Source organism: Aulonocara sp. 'chitande type north' Nkhata Bay, linkage group LG3 (assembly GCF_057382095.1).
Source record: "Aulonocara sp. 'chitande type north' Nkhata Bay isolate Kocher_YH1m ecotype deep benthic linkage group LG3, A_spYH_male_GT1.1, whole genome shotgun sequence".
Taxonomy (NCBI): domain Eukaryota; kingdom Metazoa; phylum Chordata; class Actinopteri; order Cichliformes; family Cichlidae; genus Aulonocara; species Aulonocara sp. 'chitande type north' Nkhata Bay.
Genome location: NC_141346.1, coordinates 24274013 through 24301887, shown reverse-complemented (window position 1 = coordinate 24301887; position 27875 = coordinate 24274013). Strand labels below are relative to the sequence as shown.

The 27875-nt window shown below is 39.4% G+C and overlaps 4 protein-coding genes across 9 annotated transcripts; 1 reads left to right on the top strand and 3 right to left on the bottom strand.

The window, feature by feature from the left end:
• Positions 1-749: 749 nt before the first annotated feature.
• LOC147334706 (programmed cell death 1 ligand 1-like) lies at positions 750-27818 on the bottom strand. The gene is made up of 7 exons (XM_086274477.1): positions 27692-27818; positions 3693-3823; positions 2679-3038; positions 1990-2067; positions 1802-1905; positions 1456-1725; positions 750-1352 (listed from the first exon to the last, which is right to left on the bottom strand). Exons 2-6 carry the CDS (start codon positions 3757-3759, stop codon positions 1678-1680), a joined length of 657 nt encoding a protein of 218 aa, XP_086130603.1. The 5' UTR covers positions 3760-3823; positions 27692-27818; the 3' UTR covers positions 750-1352; positions 1456-1677.
• Positions 6197-12859, top strand: LOC147334708 (butyrophilin subfamily 1 member A1-like). Of its 2 annotated transcripts, none has more exons than XM_086274246.1 (5): positions 6197-6321; positions 8637-8729; positions 10016-10297; positions 10413-10526; positions 11386-12859. In XM_086274246.1, the coding sequence occupies exons 2-5, from the start codon at positions 8651-8653 to the stop codon at positions 11610-11612; spliced, it is 702 nt and encodes a 233-aa protein (XP_086130372.1). In that variant the 5' UTR covers positions 6197-6321; positions 8637-8650; the 3' UTR covers positions 11613-12859. The 2 variants fall into 2 exon arrangements, with proteins under 2 accessions (XP_086130372.1, XP_086130380.1); XM_086274254.1 differs by lacking the exon at positions 6197-6321 and adding an exon at positions 8177-8204.
• LOC147334707 (myelin-oligodendrocyte glycoprotein-like) lies at positions 15186-19419 on the bottom strand. 4 transcript variants are annotated; one of them, XR_015126351.1, is made up of 6 exons: positions 19237-19417; positions 17484-17861; positions 17310-17402; positions 17128-17220; positions 16808-17045; positions 15186-16309 (listed from the first exon to the last, which is right to left on the bottom strand). XR_015126351.1 is itself a non-coding variant. In XM_086274274.1 (5 exons), coding segments are annotated over exons 1-5 (663 nt in total). In that variant the 5' UTR covers positions 19337-19419; the 3' UTR covers positions 15186-17043. The 4 variants fall into 4 exon arrangements, 3 of the variants coding, with proteins under 3 accessions (XP_086130400.1, XP_086130391.1, XP_086130405.1); XM_086274274.1 differs by having other exon boundaries at positions 15186-17045; positions 17128-17217; positions 19237-19419; XM_086274265.1 differs by having other exon boundaries at positions 15186-17045.
• Positions 20573-27821, bottom strand: LOC147334705 (myelin-oligodendrocyte glycoprotein-like). 2 transcript variants are annotated; one of them, XM_086274224.1, is made up of 5 exons: positions 27692-27821; positions 23512-23889; positions 23294-23377; positions 23092-23201; positions 20573-23013 (listed from the first exon to the last, which is right to left on the bottom strand). In XM_086274224.1, the coding sequence occupies exons 1-5, from the start codon at positions 27780-27782 to the stop codon at positions 22975-22977; spliced, it is 702 nt and encodes a 233-aa protein (XP_086130350.1). In that variant the 5' UTR covers positions 27783-27821; the 3' UTR covers positions 20573-22974. The 2 variants fall into 2 exon arrangements, with proteins under 2 accessions (XP_086130350.1, XP_086130360.1); XM_086274234.1 differs by having other exon boundaries at positions 23092-23198.
• Positions 27822-27875: the final 54 nt, after the last annotated feature.

Here is a 27875-nt window from a genome sequence, read left to right as displayed (position 1 = left end):
TTTATTGCTGGAGAGTCTAGTTCAAAAGTCATGAACAAACTGTGTCACGCAAAAACTATTTGCATTCTTCACTTGGAGACACTATTGTGCCGTAGTTTCTGAAACAATAGGAGTTCTTTATGAGACTAGTTCATTCCTTTTCATGAGCAATCAGAGGGAACGCCTTCCTTATTCAGCAAGGAAAGTAAACGCTGAACAAACAGCGACAGCTCGTTCCTCTGGTCTTAGTAGATCTGTGCTCTCTTCCAGTCTAATCTTTCTGGAGTCAAAAAGGAATAAGACGACCACACTGGGACCACAAATGTGTCACTATACAACTCAAATGTCCCAAAAAAAAAAAAAGAAAAAAAAAAGAAAAAAGAAAAAAAGAATCGCAGGACAAACATGCAGCCTACCTGTGGCGTACATAACATAGCCCTATAATGATTTAAATATATTTGATCAAACGTGAAAAACATTCAGTTATAATTTATTCTATGACCATGTAAAACCATTACAGCTGTTAAACTCTGTCTTCACTGCTGTCTTATAACTATCATTCATAATAATCAGTATTAATTAAGCATTAACAGTTAGAACACAAAACAAAAGTGGCAGCTCAGGTGGATCACATGAGCATTGATTTCAGTCTTACTGCCCACTCAAAGTGTTTCTAACTACAAATCAGATTTTGTCTTCATGCAACACTTTAATCTGAGCACTTTAGTTTCCTCACAATTTAGAATAACTAATGAACTCAAGAAGCACGTTTCTCAACCAGCAACCTTTTCGCTGTGAGGCAACAGTAGCTACTAACCACTAAATCAACACATTGACCATCATGCTGACCATTTACTGATTTTACGGTTTAGTAAAGAACATTTTGGGGAAAGAAAAAACAGTAAGATGAGCTCTCTTATTGTATTAAAATGAATATCCATATTACTTCAGCTGAATACGCCTGTAGTGCATTTAAATATCCCTGAAACACAACACATGTTCAAAAAATTCAAACACAGAACTTTCATTCAGTGCCACAACAAAAAGAGTTTGACTGCAAAAGAAACAGAAAATAAATAAAAACAATAAATGAATAAAATACAACAATAGTAATAAAACACATGTAATGACATCACTGATGACACAACAAAGTTTATACAGACGAGCAAAAGCAAAAAAAGGCAACTTCACACATCAAAGACGAACAAAACAATAAATCAGTCTGAAGTCAGTCTGACAGCACAACATGTCCGTGTTTGTCTGCGTCAGACTTGCTTTTAGTTCCTGATGAAGGCGTTGAGAAAAATATGCAGCAAGAGCAGCGACAACCGAGGTGGAAATTATCAGGAAGAGGTTGACCCTGGACAGACCTGCTGATGTAAAATTAAAATAAAAAAACCAAACAGAAAAACAAGATTACCACAAAAACTCATACAAACATAAACGATGCAGAGACAAGTTGGACTGGTTTCTCACCGATTCTTGTGCTGTTGCAGTTTGGAGGGTTCAGCTGCATCTCAGAGCTGCAAAGTTTTAGTGTAGATTAAATTTTAGAAGAGTCAATATGATGATCTCAGCTGGGCCTGACTGTCTCCCTGTGGTTGCAGGTTTGAACTCCCAACCTGACTGAAGATCCAGCAAAGATAAAAGAAAAAACCCTCAGTTTCATTAACACCAATGTTCCTTTGAGCAAGGCAGCTAGACTGGTAGTGGTTGTTTTTGTGTCTCATCATCCTCTGGATGCTTCTGTTGAAAGAAGGAGAATAATGAGTCAGTCTGACGGCACAAGAAGCAACAACATGTTTGTTTCTTTCTTTCTTACAGTTCGATTCTGATGTTGGCAGGAAAAATGTACAGCAAGACCAGCAACAGCTATAACGATTATAAAAGCGATGACAGTGACGACCACAGGAACCCTGGATCGACCTGCGGAAATAGAAAAAAAACAACAAGGTCACCACAAAAACCCAAACAGGAATGATGCAGAGTAAAGTTGGACTGTTTTCTCACCATTTGCTGGAGTCGTGTCCTGATGATCTGGAGTTTGAAGCGACGTCTCTATCATCGAGGTTTTAGCAAAGTTTGGATCTAGAAAACCACAAAAATCAGTCGAGACATAATCAGTTGATAAAAATATAAGACGTAAGAAACAGAGTGGTGAAATGTCTTTAAATAAACTGAATGTCATTTAAAGTCAATAAAAAGGTTAACAGGACAACATGAATTTATTTTTAAATTATCGTCACATTGTAAGCAGTTCACACAGTGATGGCACAAACTTGCAGTCACACAACAACACGCTGCTCTTTTTCTTACAGATCAAACAGATCTTTGAGTCTTTGTACAGTTTGTTTACTGAAGATCCAAATAAACTCAAACTTGTGCCCAGCTATTGTTTAATCATCAAAGACAAACACTGTAGAGTTGAAAGAAACCATTAAATGCCCCAAATTACCATCGCATTCAAGCACATGAAGATGAGTGGATGTAAACATCTGAACACAATATGTGGGTGCAAAGAAATTTAACCCTCAGTACAGCTGTGGAAACTATCAAAGAGACAAAACTCTTCTTTTTGTTAGATTGTTAACAAAAAGAAGGCAAGTGTTTGACACAATGTTAGATTTATAAATATATTCTTATCTCAGGTTCCAGACTAAGATCACAGTGATCACATGTGTATAAATGAATTGTCTTACCAGAGACGGTGACTCTGCAGCTGTTGTAGCCGCGGCCATAACCTGTGTCCACCTCACACAGGTACAGACCCGAGTCCTCAGTCCTGAGTCTGGACAGCTGGAGTCTGATTCGTCCTTCTCTGAGGGAGTCTTTGTCACTCTGGACTCGTCCTGAAAACTTTTTGTCCTGATCCTCTGAGAACTCGACACCATAATAAAGATGATAAAAAGTCCAGTATTTATGGCCATTATTCAGGATACAGAAGACCTTCAGTGCTGAGAGGGACGTGTCTGCTTTGGTGGTGAACGTCCACTCCAGTGAGATGTTGTGGTTCTCCTCTGCCTGATAGGAGCTCTGTGTCACATCCACTACAAATGATCCTGTTGAGGAGACAGAGAGGAGCAGACACACTCACAACTTTAAACAACATCAGAAATTTCCAACATTTTGTGTCCAACGCACTAAATACATCCTCCTGCTTGGCAGCAACATCTTACAACATCCAGTGATCCACTGTCTCTCCTCTGCACACGTCTAAACCATCTCAGGTTTGCCTCTCTAACTGCATCTTCAAACCTGAGCCGTCCCTCAGACTCATTTCTGATCTTTCCATTCTGATCACATCAAATGAAAATCTGAGCTTCTTCAGCTCTGCCTCCTGTTTCTTGTCAGCAACACCATCTCCAAACCATAAATCATAGGTTTTAACATTGGATTTGCATTTACTTCTTATACAGCACTTTTGTACTCGAACATTCACACTTTGATGGATGCATCGGAGAGCAACTCAAGGTTAATATCGTGTCCAAGAATATCTGGCATATTTTGCAGATTCTACTTCCGATTGATCGAGGACCTGCTCTACCTCCTGAGCAGCCCACCTGGAGAGCACAGAGGAACTTGGAATTTTAATATCCAGCTAAGTTTCATAATTTTCCATTGCTTGTCTCTGCATTTTGTTTGCTGATCGCTGCTCTCCTGAAGGAGTTTCTACCTGTTAAAATGGAGTTTTTCCTTCCGAAAACCATATTTACCTTTAACTGAACCCAAGTGGAGGATGAGAGTCGATAGTGGGACCATGAAGAAAGGCATGACATCCATGATGACGTCTTCTTAACAGTCTGTGAAGATCAAAAGCTGCTTCTTCTTCATTTTCACATTCAGGCTGCAGATGGAAAAAATAAATAAACAAAAACTTACGTTTCAAGACACAGACATGCTTCAAATTACATTACACTTTTATTTAACTGTATATTTGACTATTTTTGGGATAAAAAAAAATAAACAAAATAAAATAAAAACAGGTCCCCGACATGAAGATGGCCTCGTACTTCAGGAGGACGGAGCTGTTCATGGACGACATGAAACACGGGAACATTTCACTGAAGATCCTGAACGTGTCGGAGGAAGACAACGGCAGATACAGATGTTTCATCCCCAAGCTGCAGAGCAGAGTGAAAGCTGCTGTTGTTGAACTTGTAGTCTGCAGAGGTATGAAAATGCGCAGGAAAATCTGACGTGCATGGCAAACTTCACCGACGATATTTGGGGAGGAATAAACACACATCAGCCTTCGGCCATTTTGATGAACGCATACGCCCCCTAGAGCGCGCTAACTTTATTAACAGCCACACAAATGGAAACCACACATCAAACATAAATGAACCATTTGCCTGTCTCCATAATTGAGCATTTTCTCTTCTTATGTCAACATAGTCGGTGAGAAGATTTGTTTTGTTGATGTTTGTGGTTCCAAACTCAAAGTTGTTTTTTTTCTCAATACAAACTTTCAGCCTAATTTTAATAACAGATTTTGACTGTTTTGTCTTTTAGATTCAAACTTTGCTAAAACCTCAACGACAGAGACGCCGCTGCAAACTCCAGATCCTCAGGACACGACTCCAACAAATGGTGAGAAAACAGTCCAACTCTTCTCTGCATCATCCCTGTTTGGAGTTTTTGTTGTGACCTTCTTGTCTTTGAGATCAGATCGACCTAGGGTCGCTGTGATCGTCACTGCCAATGCCTAATTATCAGTTAAAAGCTTGTACGTTTAGTAAAGCAATCACTTTACAAAAACACAACATTCGGTGAGCTGTAGTAACTGTCTTTCTCTCCTCTGACAAACACACGACTTATAACCGCGTCGTAGACCTGCTCGGTGAATCATCGCCATCGTGTCCGTTATAAACAAACCTCACACTGTCAGGCAGGTTCTGACTATCTTCTTGTTTTAAGCTTCTTCCGGTTTTAAAGTAACTCACTGACAGCTGTCACACTGTTAGTGACGGACAACACAGCACAGCTGATAACAGTCATTTCAGCTTATTCACATCCGCCAGTTTTTCATTAAAATTCACTGTAATCTGCACTAACACGCAGCTAGAAGCTGGACACGTCGGCTTACCTTGTACAGGAGACCAGACGGACAAAGCCGAGCACAGGAGAAAAGTCCGGAGTGAGAAAAAGAAAGAGTCCTTAAAGTAGAAGTTGTTCAGAGACATGATCGATGATTAAAAGTTCCGTTTTCTGACTGAAGAGAGTTTTTTGGAAATCTGTAGTCTGATCAGTCCCTGCCTGCTTCGCTCTGAATGAACGAATGAGCCGATCACCCTTTTTATATATACGTAGTAACAGTCTCCGCCTACTGCAATCTGGGTGGGGTTAACTGAGCCCTGGAGCGTTATGAAGTCCCATGACCTGACGACGTTAACGGAAATCTCACTGTGACGTTTGCGTGCGACCGGCATTTTTAATAAACTGAAGCATGGAGACGTCTCACTGACTCTCTCCAAAGTACAGCTGTCTGATGAAGGACTGAGGTGTGAGAGGTCGGCAGCAAGCTTCCACTTTCCACTGCAGAAAGACTTCAGATTGTTTGGAAGTGACAAAATTCTCAGAGTGAAGAGCAACAGCCTGGATTAGATTAGATTCATGTAGTGTCTTTGAAAAGTGTACAACATAATGAAATGAAGTTTAGAAAATAATCCAAAGTGTAAACTATGTGTGTAGATGTATTTGTATATACAATACACACACACACACACACACACACACACACACACACACACACACACACACACACACACACACCAATTACAAGATGTACAGTATTTGCATGCAATATTAAAATACGCGGTGTGTATGATGTCCATGTGTACAGAGGTTTAGTTTTGCAGTTTTTCTTTCAGTTCAGCAGAATGTTCAGCTGGATCTGAAACTCTGGTGTGATTACAGCGAGGGCGATCAGAGTGTGACGCACGCTGGGTCACTCTCACAGGTAACAGACTCACAGTGTAAGACAGAGACGGCAATCACTGGATTTAATAGTTTTATTATCAGACACAAAACACACTGATCAGTAAGTGTGTCATCTGTGAGATTTGTGACCTGCAGCAGTCTCTGTTAGTAACGCTTCACAGTTTGTGTAATCTGAAGCCAGGCTGTGCAGTTAAGACAAGTAAAAACTTGTTTCCTTCAGAATCTGATGCCAACTTACCAGAGCAACCAGTTTGACCACAGCAGAGCCCAAAGACGATGACGCGCTGCCTTTCTGCTGGTTTTTTATCTCTGCTGAGCTCCAACAAACTCTCATAACGACTTTATAACGACCGATTTACTGTAAAACTCAGGACAACAGGAGTTACAGTCTGCACCACTGCGGTAAGCCTTTTTTAATATATAATAATGTGTCTGTGTGTCTCTGTTTCGCTGTAGAGTTCCTGGTGAGTGTCATGGTGCACGTCCAGCTTTAGCAGACCGATGAACAGGTGAACACAGCGGACATGTTTCAGCATTAGCAGCATCATAAACAAACATGTTCTAAAAACGATATTTAAAGATGAGTTATGGTCTTAACAACAAATTTTGTCTTATGAAGTCAGACTTTCTGTCCACATTACTTTGATTTTTACTAGAAGTAATTTGTCAAAAAGACACAAAACACAGAACTGTTTCTTTTTCCAGATATTTTTCTTTTATTAGCGCCCTGAATAACACACAAACCCACCCTATAAAACCACCCTGTTGCTTTACAGAGCGTCCTGGGGTGGAGTCAGATTCCCACGCTTACGTTGTTATTTTTGCTCGTCTTGGTTCAAATTCAGCAACTCAACTGTTTCCACTGATTGAAGGTGGATCAGGTTTGTTTATTTAACCTAAAATCATACAAAGAAATCACATTATACAGAGTACACACTTGCCTGTGTCGAACTGTGACATCATTGTTAACACGAGCCACGATCCTTGATCCGAGCTCATGAGGTCGTCATTAAATTAAAAGCAACTCTAAATATGCACATCTTACATTTACATTTGTTAAAGTTACACTCTATGGTCTCGCTTCATGTTGTGTCAGTGTGATATTGTGGAAACACCTAAGTGGACAATAAATCTTTCCATATGTAGGCTTACTGATACAAGATGCAAACCGGTGTCCCTCTGTGCTCTCGTGCAATATGAGCACAGACTGTTTTACATTTGTTTGTTTTTTATTACCATTATTAATGTGAGATTAATCAGCTCTGTCTGTTTGATAGTCCACCGTTCACAGTTTTCAAAATGCATCGTCTTCAAACTTTGCCACAATAAACTAGGCCTTCAGGGTCATGAGTAGCTAGGCTGGCTAAACATTTAAACCTTGACCTTTATTGTTCTTGCACCCAAAGTCAAAGTTAACCTTGGAAAATTATTTCAAGAAACCATCTTGAGTAATATATCATATGAAAAGGCGTGGAGAGAGCCATACGACACACTTTTTATTTTTTCAATTTGACGCCCTACAACATCCCAGTGACACCATAACAGGCTGATGTCTGCTTTTCACTCTCTGGGTGGAGGTCTGTGATGAAACAGAAGTATTAGGGCAAGTGGTGAAAGACAGATGCTAATGTGTTCTATGGCAATGAACAAAAGCATGAAAGATGTGTGTCTAATTTAATTTGATTTACTTATTAATTAATTTAAGCAGTCACCTCAATGCACTTTATATTGTGAGGTTAAGACTCTACAATAATACAGACAAACCCCGGCGATCCACTATGAGCAAGCACTTGGTGACAGGGAGAAGAAGAAAACCTGTTGTAGAAGCAGACTCAGGGAGGGACGACCAATCATATATGACATATTTTAGTCATATTTCGATGACTAAAGAAAGACATAAAATATGTTCTCATCAGTCCATGTTGAACTTTATTTTGAACTTATATTCATATGAAGATAAGTTCATATTGAATCAAAAATAAAACAGGGTTTGTGCATCATGTAACCTCTGAGACTGTGGGGTTTCAGGCCCAGTGTTGATGTCTAAGCGAGGGTCTGAAACCTTTCCATTGCTGGAAACATGTCACAGTTCTGATTATAATATTTACAGACAGTTTCAGCCTCCGTTCTGCGGCAGATTGCAGTTAAGTGTTGAGAGAGAGGAATGAAAATTAACACCTAAGTGGACAAGTTCAAGTATCTCAACGTTCTATTTATAGCAGTGCAGTGAGAGTGGATCGACAGACTGGTGCAGCGTCTGCAGAGATGTGGCCTGAGAGAAAACTGTAAGCTGTTGGTTTACTGGTCGGTCAACATTCCTAACCTCACCCAGGAGTGACATTTCAGAAACAAACAACTTTAAAATGTGTTTGAGCGCTCACTTAGCGAAAGTTCAGACACGTGTTGTTGTGTTTACTTCAATCATTTTGTTTGAACTGACAAAAAAATTTCCCAAATCTCTGATGAATAATTTTGATCATATCTTTTCATTAAATGCAGTAATGATGATCTTTTGAATGACCTTTATTTTGTTTTGTTTTTTATAAAGACTGAACATCACTCATTACAAAATAGAAAACAAATTTAGAATGGACGTAAAAGGGAAGTTTTTTTTTCTAGAAATAACTATATTACCGAATCAGTTTCCACAATATCAGACCGTTAGCATGCTTCACTGAGAGCTGAAGAGAGTAAAAGCCTTTTGTTTTGACTTTCAGATAAGAAGCGAAGGATGTCTCTTCAGGAGATCTTCTGGAGACCGTCAGCTGTCACTTCTGTTTTGGTGCTTCTAACACTTCTCTTCTGCAGAGGTAAACCTCTGATGTTCCTGTACACTATCTCAGACACTTGGTTGTGCTCATTCCCAGCTTGTACCTTACCTCATGTTGCTATGTGTCAGATAGTCTCTGGGACACCTTGGGGCAGCCTGTAGCTCTGGTCCTGTTGGCTGTGGTAGAGTCTTAGCTCTATGGATCTGATCTTAGGGCCTCTTCTTGTGCTGCCATGATCAGAGCCTCTGTACAGTCCTGTAAGGTGGTCTTTTCCAACCACTGGTAGGATTTCTTGATACCAGCCATTTCCTCAATCTGTCGATGGTACATCCCATGCAGGTGTTTGGTCGTCCATGACAGTTTCTGTCCTGTTCCTCCTCATTGTCCTCTTCAGCTAGCTGATGGAGTCTTGAAGCAGCTGATCTCAGGGGGGCTTTTTCCTGATGTATTCATGGATTGTTCGTGTTTAATCCTGGATTGTGGTTCTGCCACATGAATTCTCACGATTTCTCTGTTGCTCATAGAGCATCAGGATGCTGGACTTTGGGTGGAATCCTGCACGCATAATAATCTGTATCTGTCTTTACATCAGTCACATATATCTTCTCATGTGATGATTTTGTTACTGCATCTGAGTATCTTATGACTGTTATGAAATAGTATGTATAAAACATGTCAGGTCCTGATGCTGTCCAGCTCTTCATTCTGGAGACTCATTGTTAGTTGTCTGCATTTCTGATGTTGACTGACTCTCTGTGGTCTACTCTTAGGTCCACCACCCACTTGCTGTTAGTGTTGTGTGATGTGCCCTTCTCCCAGATGTTCTTGCAGACCTTGTTCTAGTCTTCTCTTGAAGCTGAGAGTACACCTTGGACTAATATTTGGAGAGCAGCCTATTTACTCTCCAGGCCTCTGCTTCTCTGGCATATCTCTTCAGCCTCAAACGAGTGAACAGACCTGTGAGCAGTTGTTTGGCACTTTTTAGAATCTCAGTCATGAACATCTTGCTCTTCATCATATCATCCAGGACCCGTCTTATAAAGCTCTACGGAGTGGAGAAGTTTCAGTGTGTGAGACAAAAACTGGCTTTTTTTTTGCATATGAACCCTAAAAGACCAATTCTGCTGGAGGCGTAACACAGGGTAACAATGGTAATATTTTTATTTTAAAAAATGGATTTTACTAATTATAGAAGCATCTAGAGACATCAAACTCTTTTTTTACTGTGAAGAATGAGGTGAAATTAAAGAAAAAGCTTTGAAAAAGGTCTATCCAATTACCCTGCATGCAATGGCTCAGTGGTTTCTCTCGTCTCCCTTCCTCAGGGTCAGTCTCTACACCCGTCATAAAGGTGATGTCAAATGTCAGCAGCAGGGTGGTGTTACAGTGTGAGTCTGCAGGCCGGTATCCAGAGCCTGAGCTGCTGTGGTTGGACGGTGATGGAAACCTCCTCTCTGCTGGACCTACAGAGACCCTCAGAGGTCCTGATGACCTCTATACTGTCAGCAGCAGAGTGACTGTGGAGAAGAGACACAGCAACAACATCACCTGCAGAGTCCAACAGAGGAACACCAACCAGAGCAGAGAGACACACATACATGTTCCAGGTATGACTCACATTCAGAAACAAACTATTTTATTATTTCACCCTCATCATGTGCAGTTTGAACCAAATCAGAGCTAGTTTTACAGGAATATTCTTCTATTTCTTTATCTTTTAAGGCTCTGCTGTCAGGAAGGAACCATCGGCCACTTTCATCATCGTGATCATTGGCCTGCTGTACGTTGGCGCTGCTATCGCTTTCGTTTGGAATTTCATGCTATCAAAAAAACCTGGTGCGTCACACGTTTGTTTCCCTTCTCTATTTTTTCTGGAGTTTCAAAGGCTGAATTTCTGAGACTAAACTGAGCACAGTGTCAGCTTTGTTTCCCTTTATAGGAGTCTGAATATGTTCGTTCATGGACAGTAATGCTGCTCTGGACTTTGGAAATTAACAAGTGATCATTTCAGCATTATCTTACCTGAATGAATATTTTATTCTCACACTGCTCAGTTTCCAGTTTATGATTGCTCAGTATTTTTACACTGTGGTTCAGGGATGAATGTAACATTACAGGATCTTGCAAAGAAAAGCGTCTGGACTTCTTTAAGGCCCCACCTTGCATGATAAGGTGGGGCCAGGTTTCACAATGAACTCACCCAAAACTCTGGCTGATTGGAGCCCACACCCAGTTTCACACCTTGGCTCAGGTGATTAGAGGATCATCAGGGGGTCCATTTGTCCCTCTGTGGGGGGAAACTCCCACTAGGTTTATATCTGGGACTCTCCACCATTTGACCTTAGAACTGAAGAAGCTTCTCGGATGAGAGATGAAACGTCTTCAAGCAACTTAAAGAAGTCCAGACGCTTTTCTTTGCAAGCTCCTTTGACTACGATGACCTGGATGACTGAGAACCTTCACAGACATTACAGGATCTTAACCAGCAGGAGGGACCAGAGGGAGTGTCAGTGGGGTTAAACAGGAATATAAATCAACAAACGCATGATAATTGCTCTGACTAATGCGTACTTTTATTTTAATGTTCCCACACAGTTACAGGTATTTTATGGTCACATAAAAATTTCAATAGGAAAGCTGTATTCAAACACACAAACACATGTATATGTATGACACTTTTCCTTTCTGTGTTTAGACACCAAGGTGAATGAAACTGAGCTGAAAACAATGAAACAAAAACGCAGCAGAGCTCGTGGTGACGACACCGAGAACAAAGAAATAAAAGAAGAGCCGCCATCAGAACAGCTGGAAGACGACACATCTGCTGTTGACATGAGTGAGGTGATCAAAGAGGGCGAGGAAAACCAGGAAACAGAGACTCAGAGTACGGCACAGTCAGCCTTAACCAGCAGTGAAAACTAAAGAACAAGAAGCTCTCTGAGAGCACAAACCTCAGGCAGCTCGCTGTTTGTGCAGTGCTTACTTTTAAGCAAGAATAGTGTATTTTTATATAACATTACACTGGAGTAGGATAATAAGTATGTGAAAATAAATGGACATTAATGACTTGAACTTATTATGTAATATTGTACTGCATTATATTTATAACTAACTCATTCATTCTCCTGACAATACTTTAAAGATTTAACACATTTTGGGGTCAACGTGAAAGAAAGACAGATGTGAAATGTAAAAGTGAGGTCAGAGGTCAAAACTGACATCCTATTTTAAATGTACTTTCTATATGTTAACGATACACACCACACTTGTAAGAATCATAAAGTTTAACTCTTTTTTGTTAGTTTTCCATCAGTAAACCATCAAACAGTAAAGTAAACCACTCTGAATCCCTGAAAGTTTTATCAGAAGTCATTCAAACTTTTCCAGCTCTGGTGTTTACAGATGCAATGACCCACAGAGACGATCAGATGATAGAAAAGTCCAAACTCATGATGTTTTTAATTGCGTTTCACTTTCAGTTACTTTTTTGTTTTTGATTATCTGCTGACAATTCATTTCACTTTTCTTTATGCAGCATCAAATCACATCAGCAGTTAACTTCCAGGTTAACACATTACATTCGGTTTTCCCACTAGAGGGAGCTACAGAGCAATCTGCTGCTATGACACCAGGATAAAGCAGGTTGTGTTTACAGCACAGCAAAGAGCCAGAGGACATGAAAAGATGTTCAGAAATATAAAATGTGGAACTTCCTGTTGATGTGACCTTCCTCTTGTGCATTTGGTTTTGTGGTTCTTCTTTGGGCGTCGACTGTATCTCTGTCAAAGCTGATGGATGGTTAGAAGGTCGTGATTGTTGATTTGTTGATGCCAACACAATCAGATGATCCCAAAGACACCAGTGTGTATTTTTAAATGAGTCAGTGTGGAGTAAAGTTCCTTTACTGTTTAATGGTACAGTGTGCCACACATGTTTTTATCTGTTTTTTCTAATGTGTGTCATTGCCTCCTGTTTAAAGCCACATTTATGGGCCATCCAGGCACTATGTGTTTGTTTTTGTGTTGTTTCTCTTGGTTTTGTAAATGATTTCTGTTTTTGTAAATAAAGTTTCTAAGTTACTCCCTTATCCTGCCTCCACAGTCGAGCTGTGACAGTATTTATGTCTGACTAAATACACCCACTGAACAGAGAGTACATACGCTGTCCATTCTGAGGGTTACATAACAGGACATACAAAAAATAAAAAAGCTCTTAAATTTTTTTTTTATATAAAACCTCAAATAAACAAAAGCACATATTATGCCTTGTTGTTGTTTATTTAATAGAAAATAAGTCAAACTACAGAAGCAGTCCTGCAAAAAACTGAGCACAGACTCTTATTCAGTACCACACATAGTAGGATTAACTTGATGTAATAGTTTTGGTATGATTTTATGGGTCATCTTTACATCCTGACATGCAAGTATTTGTTCATGCACAGCTCTCTGAAGGTCCCACAACAGTATTTGAGTCAGGCTGAGGTTTGGACTGACCGGCTCATTGCTGCATTTTGGTTCTTTTCACTTTCAGTGGTGTAGATTTGCTGCTGTGCTTGGGATCACTTTCCCTGATGATCCAGTTTCAGCCAAGCTTTAATATAATACTTTGGCGTACAGAGAAGTTGATGTTGAACTCAATAGCTGTGAGGTGCCTGAATCATCACGCCTCCAACACCGGGCTGTCAGCTGTGACGAAGCATGAAGCGAGCTTTGTAAATGTTGTCCTGGTAAGTTTATGGGCTCAGTCTCATTTAAGGTCAAACTAAATGAAACATGGAGTCAGTTTCTAAAGCCCTAAAGAACAGGGTCAGAGATTAAATTTGATCCACTGTGACAGAAAGTTTTGTATTTATAGCAACCCATGAAAACATCACAGGCTGTGTCTCACACTAAACACAGTCTTTACTGAATACACACTGCAGAATCAGGTTGCATGGGAAAAGCACCACTCTCTGGGTAATGATAGTTTATAGCAGATATAAGCTGTAATTCTTAGTAATCATACAAGGTTTTTCCACAGAGGCCTGTGGGAAGAGACATTTGCTGCAAGCAAGGAAGCAGAATCGACTCCACATGGAAGCAGTTGCTACAGTACTGTTCAAAAGTTCTGAGTCACCCTTCATTTTTTTATATTTTGGAGGAAAGTAAGAAATTTGGGCCACTTTTATTTCCTTTAAGTAGTTTCACGAATTGTTCTCCGGGCTTTTTGAAGGATATTTTCCTTGGGGGAGGCCAATCCATGACTAATAGTCAATTGTCAGCACCAGACAGATGATTTCCAGGTGGTCTAACATTGTGGATCCAAATCTGATGGTAATTCTCTGTCTCCAACACCACCGGCTGAAATGCAGTTTCAAACCATGGTAGAGCCTCCACCGTGTTTCACAGATAACTGCAGACACCCCTCCATGCATATTGACAATGATTTAAACCAAACATTTCAAGTTTGGTGTCATCACTCCACAAGATGTATTGAATCTGTTTTTGTCCAGTTCTTGTGTAGTTTGTCATGCTTCAGCCTGTTTCCCTACCTAATGGCTTCTTGACAGCCACCTTTCCACTGAGACCATATCTGATGAGGGCTTCAGGAAACAGTAGCTGGATCAACAGACAGTTGCGTCTCAGGTCCTATTTCAGCTCAGTCTGCTGTAGATATTTTTTAGGCCTGCCACTACTTCTTTCATCCTCCACTTGGCCAGTTTCTTCCAACTGGGTGTGGAGTGTTTCCTTTTTAGGCATAAACTGCACAACCCACCTACACATGCCAAGTTTTAGGCTAATAGTCCCTTTGAGACTCACCCTGTTTGTACAAAAATATTATTTTATGTCTGTCAAACTGACTAATTGAGGTTTTGTAATGAAAGAAAACATTAGTTTAGAACAGAAACAACACAGACATGTTGTCTCTTGACTCTGGGGAGGACCTGGGAGGAGTGGAGGCTGCTGGTCCTTTCAGACTTTCTGACTTGGCTCTTTTTTTTTTTTTCCCTTATTTTCTCTTTCCCTTCCCTTAGCCTTGATCTCCTCCTTGCTTTGTGCGGACCTGTGTGGTACAGTCCTGGGGTCCTGCCTTCGAGTCCACTCCCCTGTCCCTTTGCCTGGCTCTCTGGTGCTCAGGTGGACACCTTGGGGAACTGATTGTCATGTGCCAATGGGGGTGTGCTGTGGCACACAAGTCTGGTGTCCCTCTTGGGTTTCAGGTCTGCTTGTCCCTCAGCTTGTGCAGTTGCTATGGGCCCCTCTCTTTGGGTGCCCGCGGAGTATCGGTGTTTAAGCTCTGCTGATTCAGGTGATATTGATGGGAGTGGAGAGGTCCTCACAGCACAGTTTATCACTCTGAGTGCTCTTGTCTTTGCTGGATAAATGTTTGGTTCCTCAGTCTCATCATGCTGCATTTTTCTAGCCTTTTAGGGTTGTGGGCATTATCAATGTCATGTATGAAAGATACACAACTGAACAGAAATACAAAGAACACAAACAACTTTAATTTGGAACAACAGCAGAAAGAGTCAGCTCTGAGATTAAACAGGAACATTCTTTGAAATAAATTAAACAGCACAAACGTGGCAATAATTAAATAATAATATAATACTTTTTTTTTTGCTTAAGTTTCACAGAAGGCAGCAGAAATAAACAGCACAAACAACAAACAGCATAAATATGGAGCTGCACTGTCTACATGTTGGCGGATCCAGAACATCAAATGAATATCTGCAGTTTCAAGTTTCAGTTCATGGCCGTTCACACCCTAAAGGGTGGGTCTGAGGGTAACCATGAATAAAAGGAGTAGTGAGACCAAGTTTGATTTAGATTCATGATCACTGAGCTATTTTTAATTAAAATTTTAATTCCAATGTATAATCTATTAATAGAGTCTCCATAAATTATGTTTTTGGTACTTCAGAGGTCTTTGGTGTCCTTCCAGTCTTCAATGTCTCCAACATGTTTTTCGACTCAGTTTCTACTTCAGTCCTTCCACATGATGTGTGACTGAACTGTTCCCACTGAAAATGTCTTTCCAAGGCTGTGGGTTGGAAATATCCAGTAAACTGTGACCAATAAACCAGCATGTTCATTTCAGTTCAACACAGTGAAAACCATGAAGGACTTTCCCATTTAACCTCCTAAGACCCGAACTCTTCCACAGCATGCATTTTTAATTTCTCTTTGATATTTGGGCTGATTGGGACCCGATGAATGTAAAAACAAAGACTTACCAGATTTTTTCTTTACCTGATTTTTGTTTCTAAGAAAAATGAGAGCCACACACGAGCATATTTATTTAAAATTTCAATAGAACAGTAGCAGTATAATGTCCTCGTAAGTGAATATCAGGCCCTTGTAAAGCAAAATTGAGTATTTTGTTCAAAATAACCCAAAATGTGATGTTCACATATGTGGACGCCAGGTCCTAGATTAAATTTGTCCACTGGAGGTTATTCAGAAGCTTACTGAAAGATTCAAGGTGACCTTGACCAGCAAGATGTACAATTTAAATAAATGAGAACATTAAACCTGACAGTAATAAATAATGCTCCTTATCCTGCTAAGTGTTGATCTCCAGACTGAACTTCAGGTCTCTAATGAAGTCCAAGCAGTCCTCCAGTGTTTGACAGAGAGCTACAAGTGAAAAAAGAAAGTACAAAGAGGGTGAAAGAGATGGACCAAAGAACAAAACTGCAACGACATGAGCCTTTGAGCTCAAAAGTTAAAAGTTGCAAGAAATATAGTGTACAATTATAGAGGATGAACACATCCATAGAAATTGAAACTGTTTTTGTAGCTGGCTATGAAGACGTGGATTTCTGCTGGCTTTTAACATGACAGTCTGTGAGGGCTGACTTGAGTAGATGAACTGCAGTTTGGGGCATTTTCACCCCTGCTTGGCATTAGCTCAGTGTACATGTTGGTTTTTAAACAATCATTAGGGTTAGATCGAAATAATGTTGCTGACAAGGAATGGAAAAGAATTTAACCATTGGTTTTAGACTGGCTACTTCACTGCATCTGAATCCAATTTAAAGAATAACCTACATGTGGCTTGTTTCATATATTTACTGTTTAGATATCCAGATTTCCCATGCTGTGTTTTTTCTGATACAACACTTGAGTCTTCACCTGAGGTCGAAGTTTAAATCAGACTCCGTTTATAGAAGTGACCTTATGAAGGGTCTCAGTGCTGCTGGGCCAAGTGTCTTCCTGTGGCTGCTGGTTTGAACCTCCAACCTGACTATCAGGATCCAGCAGAGCCAGAAAAGGTAAATCTCCAATGCTCTCAGGTCCATTAACACCAACCCTCCTTTGAACTCCTGGAATTGTTATGGTTGGTTTGGGTCACTTTGTCGCCTTGATGCTTCTGTTGAAAGAAGTTGAATAATAAGTCAGTCTGATGGCAGAAGAAACAACAACATGTTTGTGTTTGTTTGTTTCTGATATACATTTTATTTGACGGCGAGAGAAATACGCAGTCACAGCCACAACCGACACAAAGGCAGTAACTACGACAACCAGAAAGACCCTGGACCGACCTGCTGATAAATAAAAAAGAAAAAAAGGTCACCACACAAAAAATCTCACCCAAACAAAAACAATGCAGAGAAAATGTGGGTTGTTATCTCACTATTTCTTGGAGACATCTCACGAGGATCTGGAGTTCTGAAGTTTCTAGGATACACGGGACTCTCTGTTGTAGAGGTCTTAGCGTACTTTAGATCTATAATATAGTCATGATCTGTTCACATTAAGGTTTGGAAATGAGTTGAAAACAAAAACGTACCAAAACAAATCCTCTCACCGACTACAAGTTCAACAACAGCAGCTTTCACTCTGCTCTGCAGCTTGGGGATGAAACATCTGTATCTGCCGTTGTCTTCCTCCGACACGTTCAGGATCTTCAGTGAAATGTTCCCGTGTTTCATGTCGTCCATGAACAGCTCCGTCCTCCTGAAGTACGAGGCCATCTTCATGTCGGGGACCTCCTGCCTGTCCCTGTACAGGTGAACGTACTCCACTCGGCTCAGCCGGTCCGACGGGTCGGGCTTCAGGTCGGGTTTGGACCACTCCACCGTCAGACCCTGGACATCGAACATGGGCTCCAGGTGACACGGCAGGATGACATCATCACCCGGAGCGGCGATGATTGGAAGATTTGAACCAATCACCAGAACCTCACCTGGAAATATGGAAAATTTAACGTCTTGAACTCCACAGACCCCTGTAGAGTTACACACTGACGATATAAACGCTAACAACAGTTGGCTCTGCCACTTTATACTGTAAAGTGAAAACTCTACAGTGATCCGGAGAAATCAAAAGAACCTCTAAGAAAAAGCACTTGGTAATAAAAAAAAGAACTTTATTTTAACAGGAAGATTTCTCTGACAGAACCAGGCTCAGGGAGGTGCAGCCTCATAAAGAGCATAAAGATTTCTACTGAATTACGTTTAACTGTGTCATGGTCACCTTTTTGTTTTTACCACTGAACAGCTCATGTTAGCATCCTGACATTAGCGAGACTGGACTGGACTGCCTTTGTTAACGTGTGATTTTAACCTCAGCAAATAACCTGTTATTATAGGAGTCTGTGCAGTAAATACAGACACTCTGTGATGTTGCTCATTCATTTAACTCTTTTAAATAACAGCTGTCAACTGTGACTGAAGACACAGTGTTAGCTGTTAAATGACTGTGTAGATTGTTGTGTTATTATTATTATTGTCTTGTCCGTATGTAATACAAAGGAAAAAGTACAAAATAAAGAGTTAAAAAAAAAAAAAAATGACTGTGTAGAAAAGTAGTTTGCGGTTCCAGCCTCGTAAACTTTTATTTTAAACTGATAACAGCTGCTGCCTCTGGGAGAAATATAAACTTCACGCTTAAACTGTTGAGTCATGTGGAGCCTAAATGATGTGACACTGAAATATTGAAGAAAATAAGTCACACACATCTCTGAGACCAGCCAACAAACTGAGCGACTATCTCTGAGCAGCTACAGATTCATCTGAGATGAGACACGTGCACATTCATCTTAGTCAGTATTTTTTTAAGCTTTTAGCTCTGCTTGAATGTGTGAGGGAGTTTTCTTGGTTTCTTCAGATTCAATACTTGGAGTCCTTTATAATACATAAATGCACATGTTCTAAAGCTAAACTTTCTTTCTAAAAAGACAATTACTTACTTTTGTGCTTTTATGACTTTTGTATGTTTTAAATGTTGCTATTAAGTTGGAAAGAAGGTCTCTATCACAGATAGCTGTAAATTCCTTAGATATCAGGACACAAAGACACGACACATTTTCAGATAATCATCGGTTTTTAATCTTTGATTGTTTGAAGTTTATTGACATTAAACCTCCATAAAAGTACCAAACTTGACAGAAAAACTTTGCTCATCATGAATGCAGAAGTTACCTGTCATCACCTTCAGTGACGCACAGTAAGAAGTAGTGGCTCTACTGAATCTGGCAATCTGGCCCAAACAGCTATTATGTTATGACATCTTTCTTAAAGTTATTTGTTGTGCAACGTTTAATTAAGATCATTATTTACCTTGAACAGGAGTCCTGATGATGAAAGCCGAGCACAGGATTAAAGTCCAGAGTGGAAAAGGGAAAAAAGAGTCCTCAAAGTGCGATTTGTAGACACACATGATGAGAGCAAGCTCAGACAGTCTGTGGCTGAGAGAAGCAAATCTTCTTCTTCTTCTTCTTCTGTACAGCTGCAGTCAGGTCTGCCTCCTACTAATAAACGATGCAGCCCCTCCTTACCGCTCATGTGAACATCCAGGCTGTGAATGGGGAGGTTTTAATCACAGTGTTCATGCCGTAAATCTTTTAGCTGTCACAGTCTGACTCTTCCTCATTTTGTAACTGGAGTGGCTTTTAATTAGTCTCGTGTTTCTAAAAACGTGTGTTTAGTTGGGTTTGATTTTTATTTGGGATTAAAAGAATCTTCAGCTTCTTACTGATTGAATAATTAGAAACCTTCAGATATATCAGTATAAAGGAATGTTCAGGGCCAGCTGTAGTCACGATAACTGGCACCTGATATCCGTCATGGCCACCTCGTAGCTCAGGGTCTGCAAAACAAGCTTCGCCCCACAAGATTTAACTGGATAGAAAGATGAACATTCTCATATAAAACTCTGTGAAGTGCCAAGAGGCTTACTCTCTTTTGGGAAGCCGACCACAGCTCCAGGCTAGATCCAAGCTAAATTTGAGGTTGAATTTATGAAAGTAAATTCTTACTGTTCCATTTGAACTAATATATGAGTCACATTATGACTGAGGGAGATGAGTGTAAAACACTGAGTTCATTATTTTCTCAGTTCAGTTCAGTTCAATGTTTTTTATATAGCACCAAATCACAACAACAGTTGCCTGAAGGTGCTAAACATTATCAGCGAAAGATCTTAAAATAATGAGTCATGTGGAATAAAAACCCACGTGAAACAAGAAACTATTCTTCCCAGACTGTCTCGCCCAAGCATTAATCCTCCCTCGCACATTTTCTCATCCATTATTCTGTAATGTTGCCTAAAGTTTAGTAAAATTATAATGCATGGGAAAAACAGGAGTTGTGTCACTCTTGTGAGCAATGATATTTTACTGTAAGTCTTATTAGTAATATGAGTGTTTTCCCCATAGAGGCTGTGAGGGAAGCAGGGAGGGTCACAGATTGTCTTTAAACTGCATGCAAAGCGAGGAAAACTAGCTCGCCACAGAGCGAGAAACTGTACAGGACATGTAAATACCAAAAAACAAGGCTTCAGATGATGGTTCTGCTTCAAATGGTGTAAAAAAGCACGTGTGAGACCAATGATTTTAAAATAGATATTCACTGAGAGTAGAGAATTGAATATGAGTACACACACACAGTCACTGTATTCATATAAAAAATAACTTTATTTAAATCCATCTGAGAATGAACTTTATATAAAATCTTCAAAACTGTGAACAGTCCCAGTATCCATCTGTACACAACAGAACAGATGCACAAAGACACACAAAGACACACAAGTTTAATTCAGTGCAGCAGCAGTGGCTCTTTCAGTCTGTGAAACACATAAGACAACAGTGGTAATGAAATATGACCAGTTTGATGAGGCGTGCAACACTTTTAATTAGAACTGGAACATTTGTACAAAGTTTCTACACAAAAGCAAAAGAAAATGAAAGTCAAGCCTTAACGACAAATGAGCTGAAATAAATGTAAGGTGCAGTTAATAAAGTGCTAAAGCAGGGAACGAAAAACACAAATTAAAATAAGCAAAAATAATAAAAGGCAGATAAAGGCCTTTTTTTGTAAATATTCACCTACCCAGCAAACATTTTGATGTTGAATAACTTGTTTTTTGTTTGTTTGTTTTTTATCCTGGTTAAAAAAAATGTTCCAAACTTAAATTTGAACTAAGTTGTAGACATTACAGACATCATTTTGATCTACTCTTTAACATCGCCTAGATCAAGGGAGTGAAACATAAGGCCCAGGGTCCAGAATCGGCCCACCAAAGACTCCATTCTGACCTGTTCCAGTCTGTTCCTTAAGATCAGTTGGCTGTATATGGCCCTCGATCTAAAATGCACATCCGTGGCCTGGATGTTGTTGCTTTCTATGATAAGAAATTTTGTGTCCTAAAATTGTGTTCTACTCTTCCTTAATCAATTATAACAAAACAAAATATACAAAAAGAAAAAATTGGTCCAATGAAGCCTAAAACATGAATTGAACACACAAACTTCTGAGCCTGTTTCTGATGCTACTCGGTTGACTGACTGATTGACAATACTTGTGACAGGCTGACATGTTTAAAAAAAAAAAAAACAGAATTCGTTGACTGAAACAATCGTACTATGGTCAGTTTTGACCTGAGAGAGGCTCTCAGGATGTTTGCTGGGTATGTTTGAGCTTATAATGCAGAGCGCAGGTACATGGAGCTACATTGTGACTCTTAATACAAAATAACCGCTATAAACTATAAAAGCAGCAATAAACAACAACCAGCACAAACAACATCTTGGTGCCCTGCCTGCAGGCGTTTGGTGTTCAGGGAGTGGTTATAAGATTAGTCAGTGAAGGATCTGTCTGAGGTCATCAGTTAAAGAGGAATGAAATAACAGCTAGGCATTAGTCTCTCAGTCATCGTTAATTTTGAAAGTAAATTTTGATGTAGTTTTAGTCATTTCCAGTAAGCAGCTAAATCTTTGAGTCTAAAGTTGACTGTCTAACATATAAAGTGCTGCTTGTGTGAGAGTTGCCCCACACGGTTCACAAAGCGTCTGCTTTTCCTTGGCATCAACGTGTCCACATGTCTGCTCTACTCTTCTATAAGCGCTGATATTTTGTTGCATTTCCATGAGAAACAAGGAGAATGGGAGCTAGCCGTGTCGTTTACCAGAGGTAGTTCAAATGTACATGATGGAAATTATTGGTTAATGAAATCATCACTGATAACGACAACAAAAATTTTGTGTCAGCTTAGGAAATGCATTGACTCTGTCGTAGAGATCTGCCCACCAGCTAATTTCAAGCTAAATTTGATAAATTAGTTTAAAAACATAAAGTCTCATGTGAAAATCAGTTACATGATGTCATCCAGGACAGCCTTTGTAAGTAAACACTTTCTCTACATCAGTGTCACGATAACCAACCTGTTTTGATTCAGACTTGCATTAAACTGATTTGGTAAACATGAAGAAACAAAAAGTCCTGAATGTGGTTTCCAAACTTTATGGTTACATCAAATCCTGTTGATGTTTTTACAATCTTCTGCATCTCCAAGATCCACACTGATAGAAAAATCTTTTTCCAACACACTGAGCTGGAAATGTCCAATAAAACTTTCTAAATAAAGCAGCAAATCGATTTCAGGGAGGACTTCCTCTTTTAATTTGTCCATCACTAGTAGCTTTTAGGAAGAATTACTTTGTCCTTAACCAGTAAGGTGTAAAACTTTAATAAGTTAGAATTTTAAGTCTTCAAGTTAATATAAATCCATAAAAATAAATATGATCTTCATCCTTCTACATCTTGAGCAGAGGAGGTTTTCTTCAGTCTTGCATTAAAGGGACTAGGAAGTCCTTAAATCCTTAAATGTTCTTTTTCTTTGAAAATGAGCTCGATAAATAAAATCCACTGCCTTTATGATGACCTCAGTGCTGCTTGGCCCGAGTGTCTCCCAGTGGCTGCTGGTTTAAATTTTCCACTTGACTGTGAAGATCCAGAAAAGATAAATCTCAAATGGTCTCAGCTCCATTAACACCAACATTAGCAAGGCACCTGGAATAGTTATACTTGGCTTTGGGTCGTTTTGCCTTCTGAAAGCTTCTGTTGAAAGAAATTGAATAATGAGTCAGTCTAACAGGAAGCAACAACATGTTTGTGTTTTATTTGTTTCTTACTTACATTTAATTTCTGATGAAGGCAGCGAGAGAAACATGCAGAAAAAGCGACGACAACCAGAACCGACATGAAGGTGATGACAACGGCGACCACAGAGACCCTGGATCGACCTGCTGACGTAGACGAGAAATAAACAAGGTTACCACAAATGGACAAAAAAATGTCACCCAAACACAAGTGACACAGAGAAAATTTGACTTCTCACCGTTTGCTGGAGTCACGTCCTGAGGATCTGGAGTTTGGAAGTGCAATGGCGTCTCCGTCGTGGAGGTTTTAGCAAAATTTGGATCTAAAAAGACCATAAACACTAGAGTTATAATAAGCTGATAAAATGAGACTGAAAGTTTGGAAATGAGTTAAAATAATACACAAAGCATGATTCCAAGTCTGAAAGTTCAGTTTGGATTGAACAAATCTTCTCACCGACTACAAGTTCAACAACAGCAGCTTTCACTCTGCTCTGCAGCTTGGGGATGAAACATCTGTATCTGCCGTTGTCTTCCTCCGACACGTTCAGGATCTTCAGTGAAATGTTCCCGTGTTTCATGTCGTCCATGAACAGCTCCGTCCTCCTGAAGTACGAGGCCATCTTCATGTCGGGAACCTCCTGCCTGTCCCTGTACAGGTGAACGTACTCCACTCGGCTCAGCCGGTCCGACGGGTTGGGCTTCAGGTCGGGTTTGGACCACTCCACCGTCATACCCTGGACATCGAACATGGGCTCCAGGTGACACGGCAGGATGACATCATCACCCGGAGCAGCGATGATTGGAAGATTTGACCCAATCACCAGAACCTCACCTGGAAATATTGAAAATTAAACCTCCCGAATTCCCACAGACCCCTGTAGAGTTACACCGTGAAGACCTGAAGATCATTAACAGCCCCATGAGTCTTTGTGCTGTTACCGCAGAAGTGTTTCTGGGACCAAATTAAACGAAACAACTACTCCTCAGTATATTTGGTAAAAAGAACTGTTTAATCCTTCAGTTTAAATGAAGTAGTGACATATCTGTGAAGGTTTTCAGCCATCCAGATTATCGTAGTCTCAAGCCCTTGCGTTAAAGGCTGCCAGAATTATTTTTCCCGTTTTATGTTCATGCAGATGCTTTAACTCTTATTTGAAACACCTGGAACATCCTGGTCACACTGTGGCACTTTGGCTCTTAATAAACCATGTTGGTAGGGTGGCTCAGCGACTCACAGGACCACCTCGAAGCTGAAATACCTGCGACTTCCTGTCAGTATTTAGACCTGGAGAAGACCTCTTCGAAGAACCAAAACCATTCCTACTGTCTTCAACTCAAGCGTTTATGTAAGGAACGTTTGGATTCGGGGAATAAACAAAGTCATGTTCTTTTTGTTATGTAACATGCACTTTGTTTTTTTTTTTAAATATGTGATTTTTTTTTATAAAGAGAGAATGCTGATTTCTGTTGGACTGAAATATCTCATCGTCTTGGTTGGATTACCATCTAATATTTATGTCCCACCCCCAAGGATGAACTGTTGCCTGTAACTTTGTAATGAGATTAAATGTGTCAGGCTCAGCTTTGTGTCTTTAATAAAGAGAAACGCTTTGCTGCCTTATAAACAGTAAATATTTTAATTTCATTAATGTATCACTGGATTATACTTGGATTGAGCTTTATTTAAATGTTCATTATATCTGTGTAAGTTGTCAGTCATCCATGTTCACACATTGGACATAGAAGACAGATGGTTTGAAAGAGGAGTGAAAGACGCCATCTATGTCCACTGTGAGCGACCATCTTTGAACAGAGGCGGGGGTTTACGACACCAACTCTCTGCCATCTATAATCCAGTTTTGAGATCCCTCCCCAGACACCTTAACGCCCACTCACATCTTGCGTCAGTCGATTTCAATGGATCACGTGATAGGATGAGGCAAGGTCTCACAGCGGTTTCACCTGAAACATGTGGTGATAATGACCCACACTCTTTTTCACATCTTGGCTCATGTGATGAGGCACATGATAAATAGTGTGTCAACAACCCTCTTAAGGGAAAACTCCCACTATGGCTTAAAAAACCTGGGACTCCTGAGACAGCTTCATGAAACTTAAAGAAATCCAGTCTCTTTTCTTTCTAAGCGTAAGCTTTTTACTTTTTTTTTTTTTTACATTTCTTTGTTGTTTTCTGGGTTTATTTTTCATTTATTTATTCCCCTTTTGAGCTCTTTTGGTATAAAATATAAGGTAAGATTTACATTTTGTATCTTAGCAATAAATGCTCAAAAACGTAAAAGATTTGAAGACATTTGAGATTAGAATGAATTTTTATCCTTAGTAAAACTATTTTGTTTTTATAAATATATGAAATCCCTCCGTTTAATTCTACAGGGAGGAATAAACAACATATTCATTATACATTGCTTAGTTTTAAATCTGCTTTTTGCCTTTAGAGAAGGCTCTTCACGAGAATTCAAATTCTGATCAATAAAACAATATTTTCCTTTTTTAAGGTTACCTGCTTACATTAAGCAATCTCTAATTACTTAGTGTAAGTTCCCTTTTCACGGTGAGTATAAAAACTGTACAGATATACACTTCTGTAATAGCGGGCACAAACATTCATGGGACTGTGTCTAGATTTATAATTATGTATGATGCAGTTTCTGGTGTTTGTGTGGCAAAAACAATGCAACTATTAAGCTAAAGTGAAGCTATTAAGTGCTGAGGTTTAACCACTCGGTCCTGAAACTGTGCAGTGTATGAAACACAGGACCAAACGTTGTCTCTTCACTGATAATATAAATACTGTCTTATTTTAAGTTGGATTCATTATAAAAATTGCTAAAGTAAGGGTGTATTGTCCATATATAAAACATTCAACATAAACAGTGTGGTTTAGCTCGCCCTCCTTTCTTGATAGCATTTTTTGCAGGCACTGATCGTTACTTTTTAAATTCAGTGTAACAAATTTCAAAGTGTGGACATGTTACCGCGATGGCTGCTGAAGGTGACTCCTACACTTCTAGAAGACACTGTGTTCTATCAAGGGACATCAGATTAACTGGAAAAAGAAATCCACAACTTACTAAACTGTCCAATCAAACTGGAAAAGGTTTGAACAGAGTTTATAATGCAACCATAGACAAAAACATGAATCGTGAAAAGAAAAATATGAAAAAAAATTTGAATATTAATATTGTTTTTAAAAAATTAAGAATAATAGTTCAAACTCATTGAATTAGTTTTTTCAGGTAATATTTAATTTATCATATCAGGTTGTGAGTGCTGTTATCATGTAGAGTGACCAATATTACCTACAACAGTGATTCATTAGTTGTAACTCTGATAAAGTCAAAGTAATAATAGACAAGACAAAGTCATCAACCCCTTGTTTAGGAACTTAGAGCAAGGACACTTGAATGCTAAATTTCCATTGGGAATATCAAAATCATAATTGCCAAAAAATTAAATATGATTACAACATATACAACTTAATATCAATAAAATATGAAAAAAGAAACCACAATACAAATCAAACATTCCTTCTCTGCCAAGATGAACTACCTGATTATGTAAAACAAAGGAGGGCTCCATAAGAGGCTACAGGTTAATCGTTTTAAAACAACTAACTATTAATGTGAATCTTCTGCAACCCAGCCAAGCATTTGATCATCATACTGGATAATTATTCATTCATTCATTATTTTTTAATTTATTCATTTTAATCCTGTCATTATTTACTTGTTTAGCTTCATTCTCCACCTGATATCCACTGTGATGAGATTAAGCTGAGCTCAGTGCTATACAAGAATAATAAGTATCTAGACTTTGCTTCATTCGTTCGGTTTAAAGTGTAAATATTTATTGGTTGTTGTTTGGGATTACACGTTTTTTAAATTTGAAACATATATTATTAATGTATGTATTCCAGTCCACTTAAATTTTTAATTAATAATTTTTGTAAATTGATTCGATTTCATTTAACGTTAAAAATAGAAATATATATTTACACACATACACTAGGTCACAGCACATTAGAGCCGCCCTGATTGGACGAAAATCACGTGATTCAGGTTTGAGCCTGAAACAAGATGGCGGCTCATTCCAAACTGTAAATTTCACAGCAAGGACTGCGCGAAACGAGTCTCTGAAAACATTTCATGCGACAAACCGGATGTTTAGTTAATGTATACGTCATTATTTCAGATAACCAGATGTTGGTTTTCCCCGAATCGCCACAGTTATCGCGTCACCGGAAGTGTTGCTAAGCACGTGTGTAAACAGAACAAACATGGTTACTGTTTACATTGTGATAAACTCAGGGTTCTGCTTCGTGTGGCTTCAGTATCGGCCTTAAACCTTCACACACAGACATGACACTCACAGTTATAGACTGTTCGGTGGATCAAAATAAAATCACGAAAATAAACCGCTCGTTAGAGGAGAAGTTACCCGAGAATCATCACATTTAATATATTATTATGTAATGTCAAAGTAATTCGCTGAAAGCTGTCATCGCTTATAATACCACACGGCAAAGGAAAATTGATAATAGTTAATTTGGCTGATTTGATTCATAAAATGTTATTAAACTGCAGCTCAGAGTAACGTTTAAAATATCCGCTTACCCTGAACCAGAGTCCACACGCTGAAAGCCGAGCACAGGATAGAAGTCCACAGGAACGAAGAGTCCTCAAAGAACGAGTTGTACACAGACATGGTGGATAAAGTACACAGTCTGAATGAATGAATGAATGAATGAATGAAGGCTCCTCTCGACTGTGTTTCTGCCTCCTGCTCCCGAATATTCTC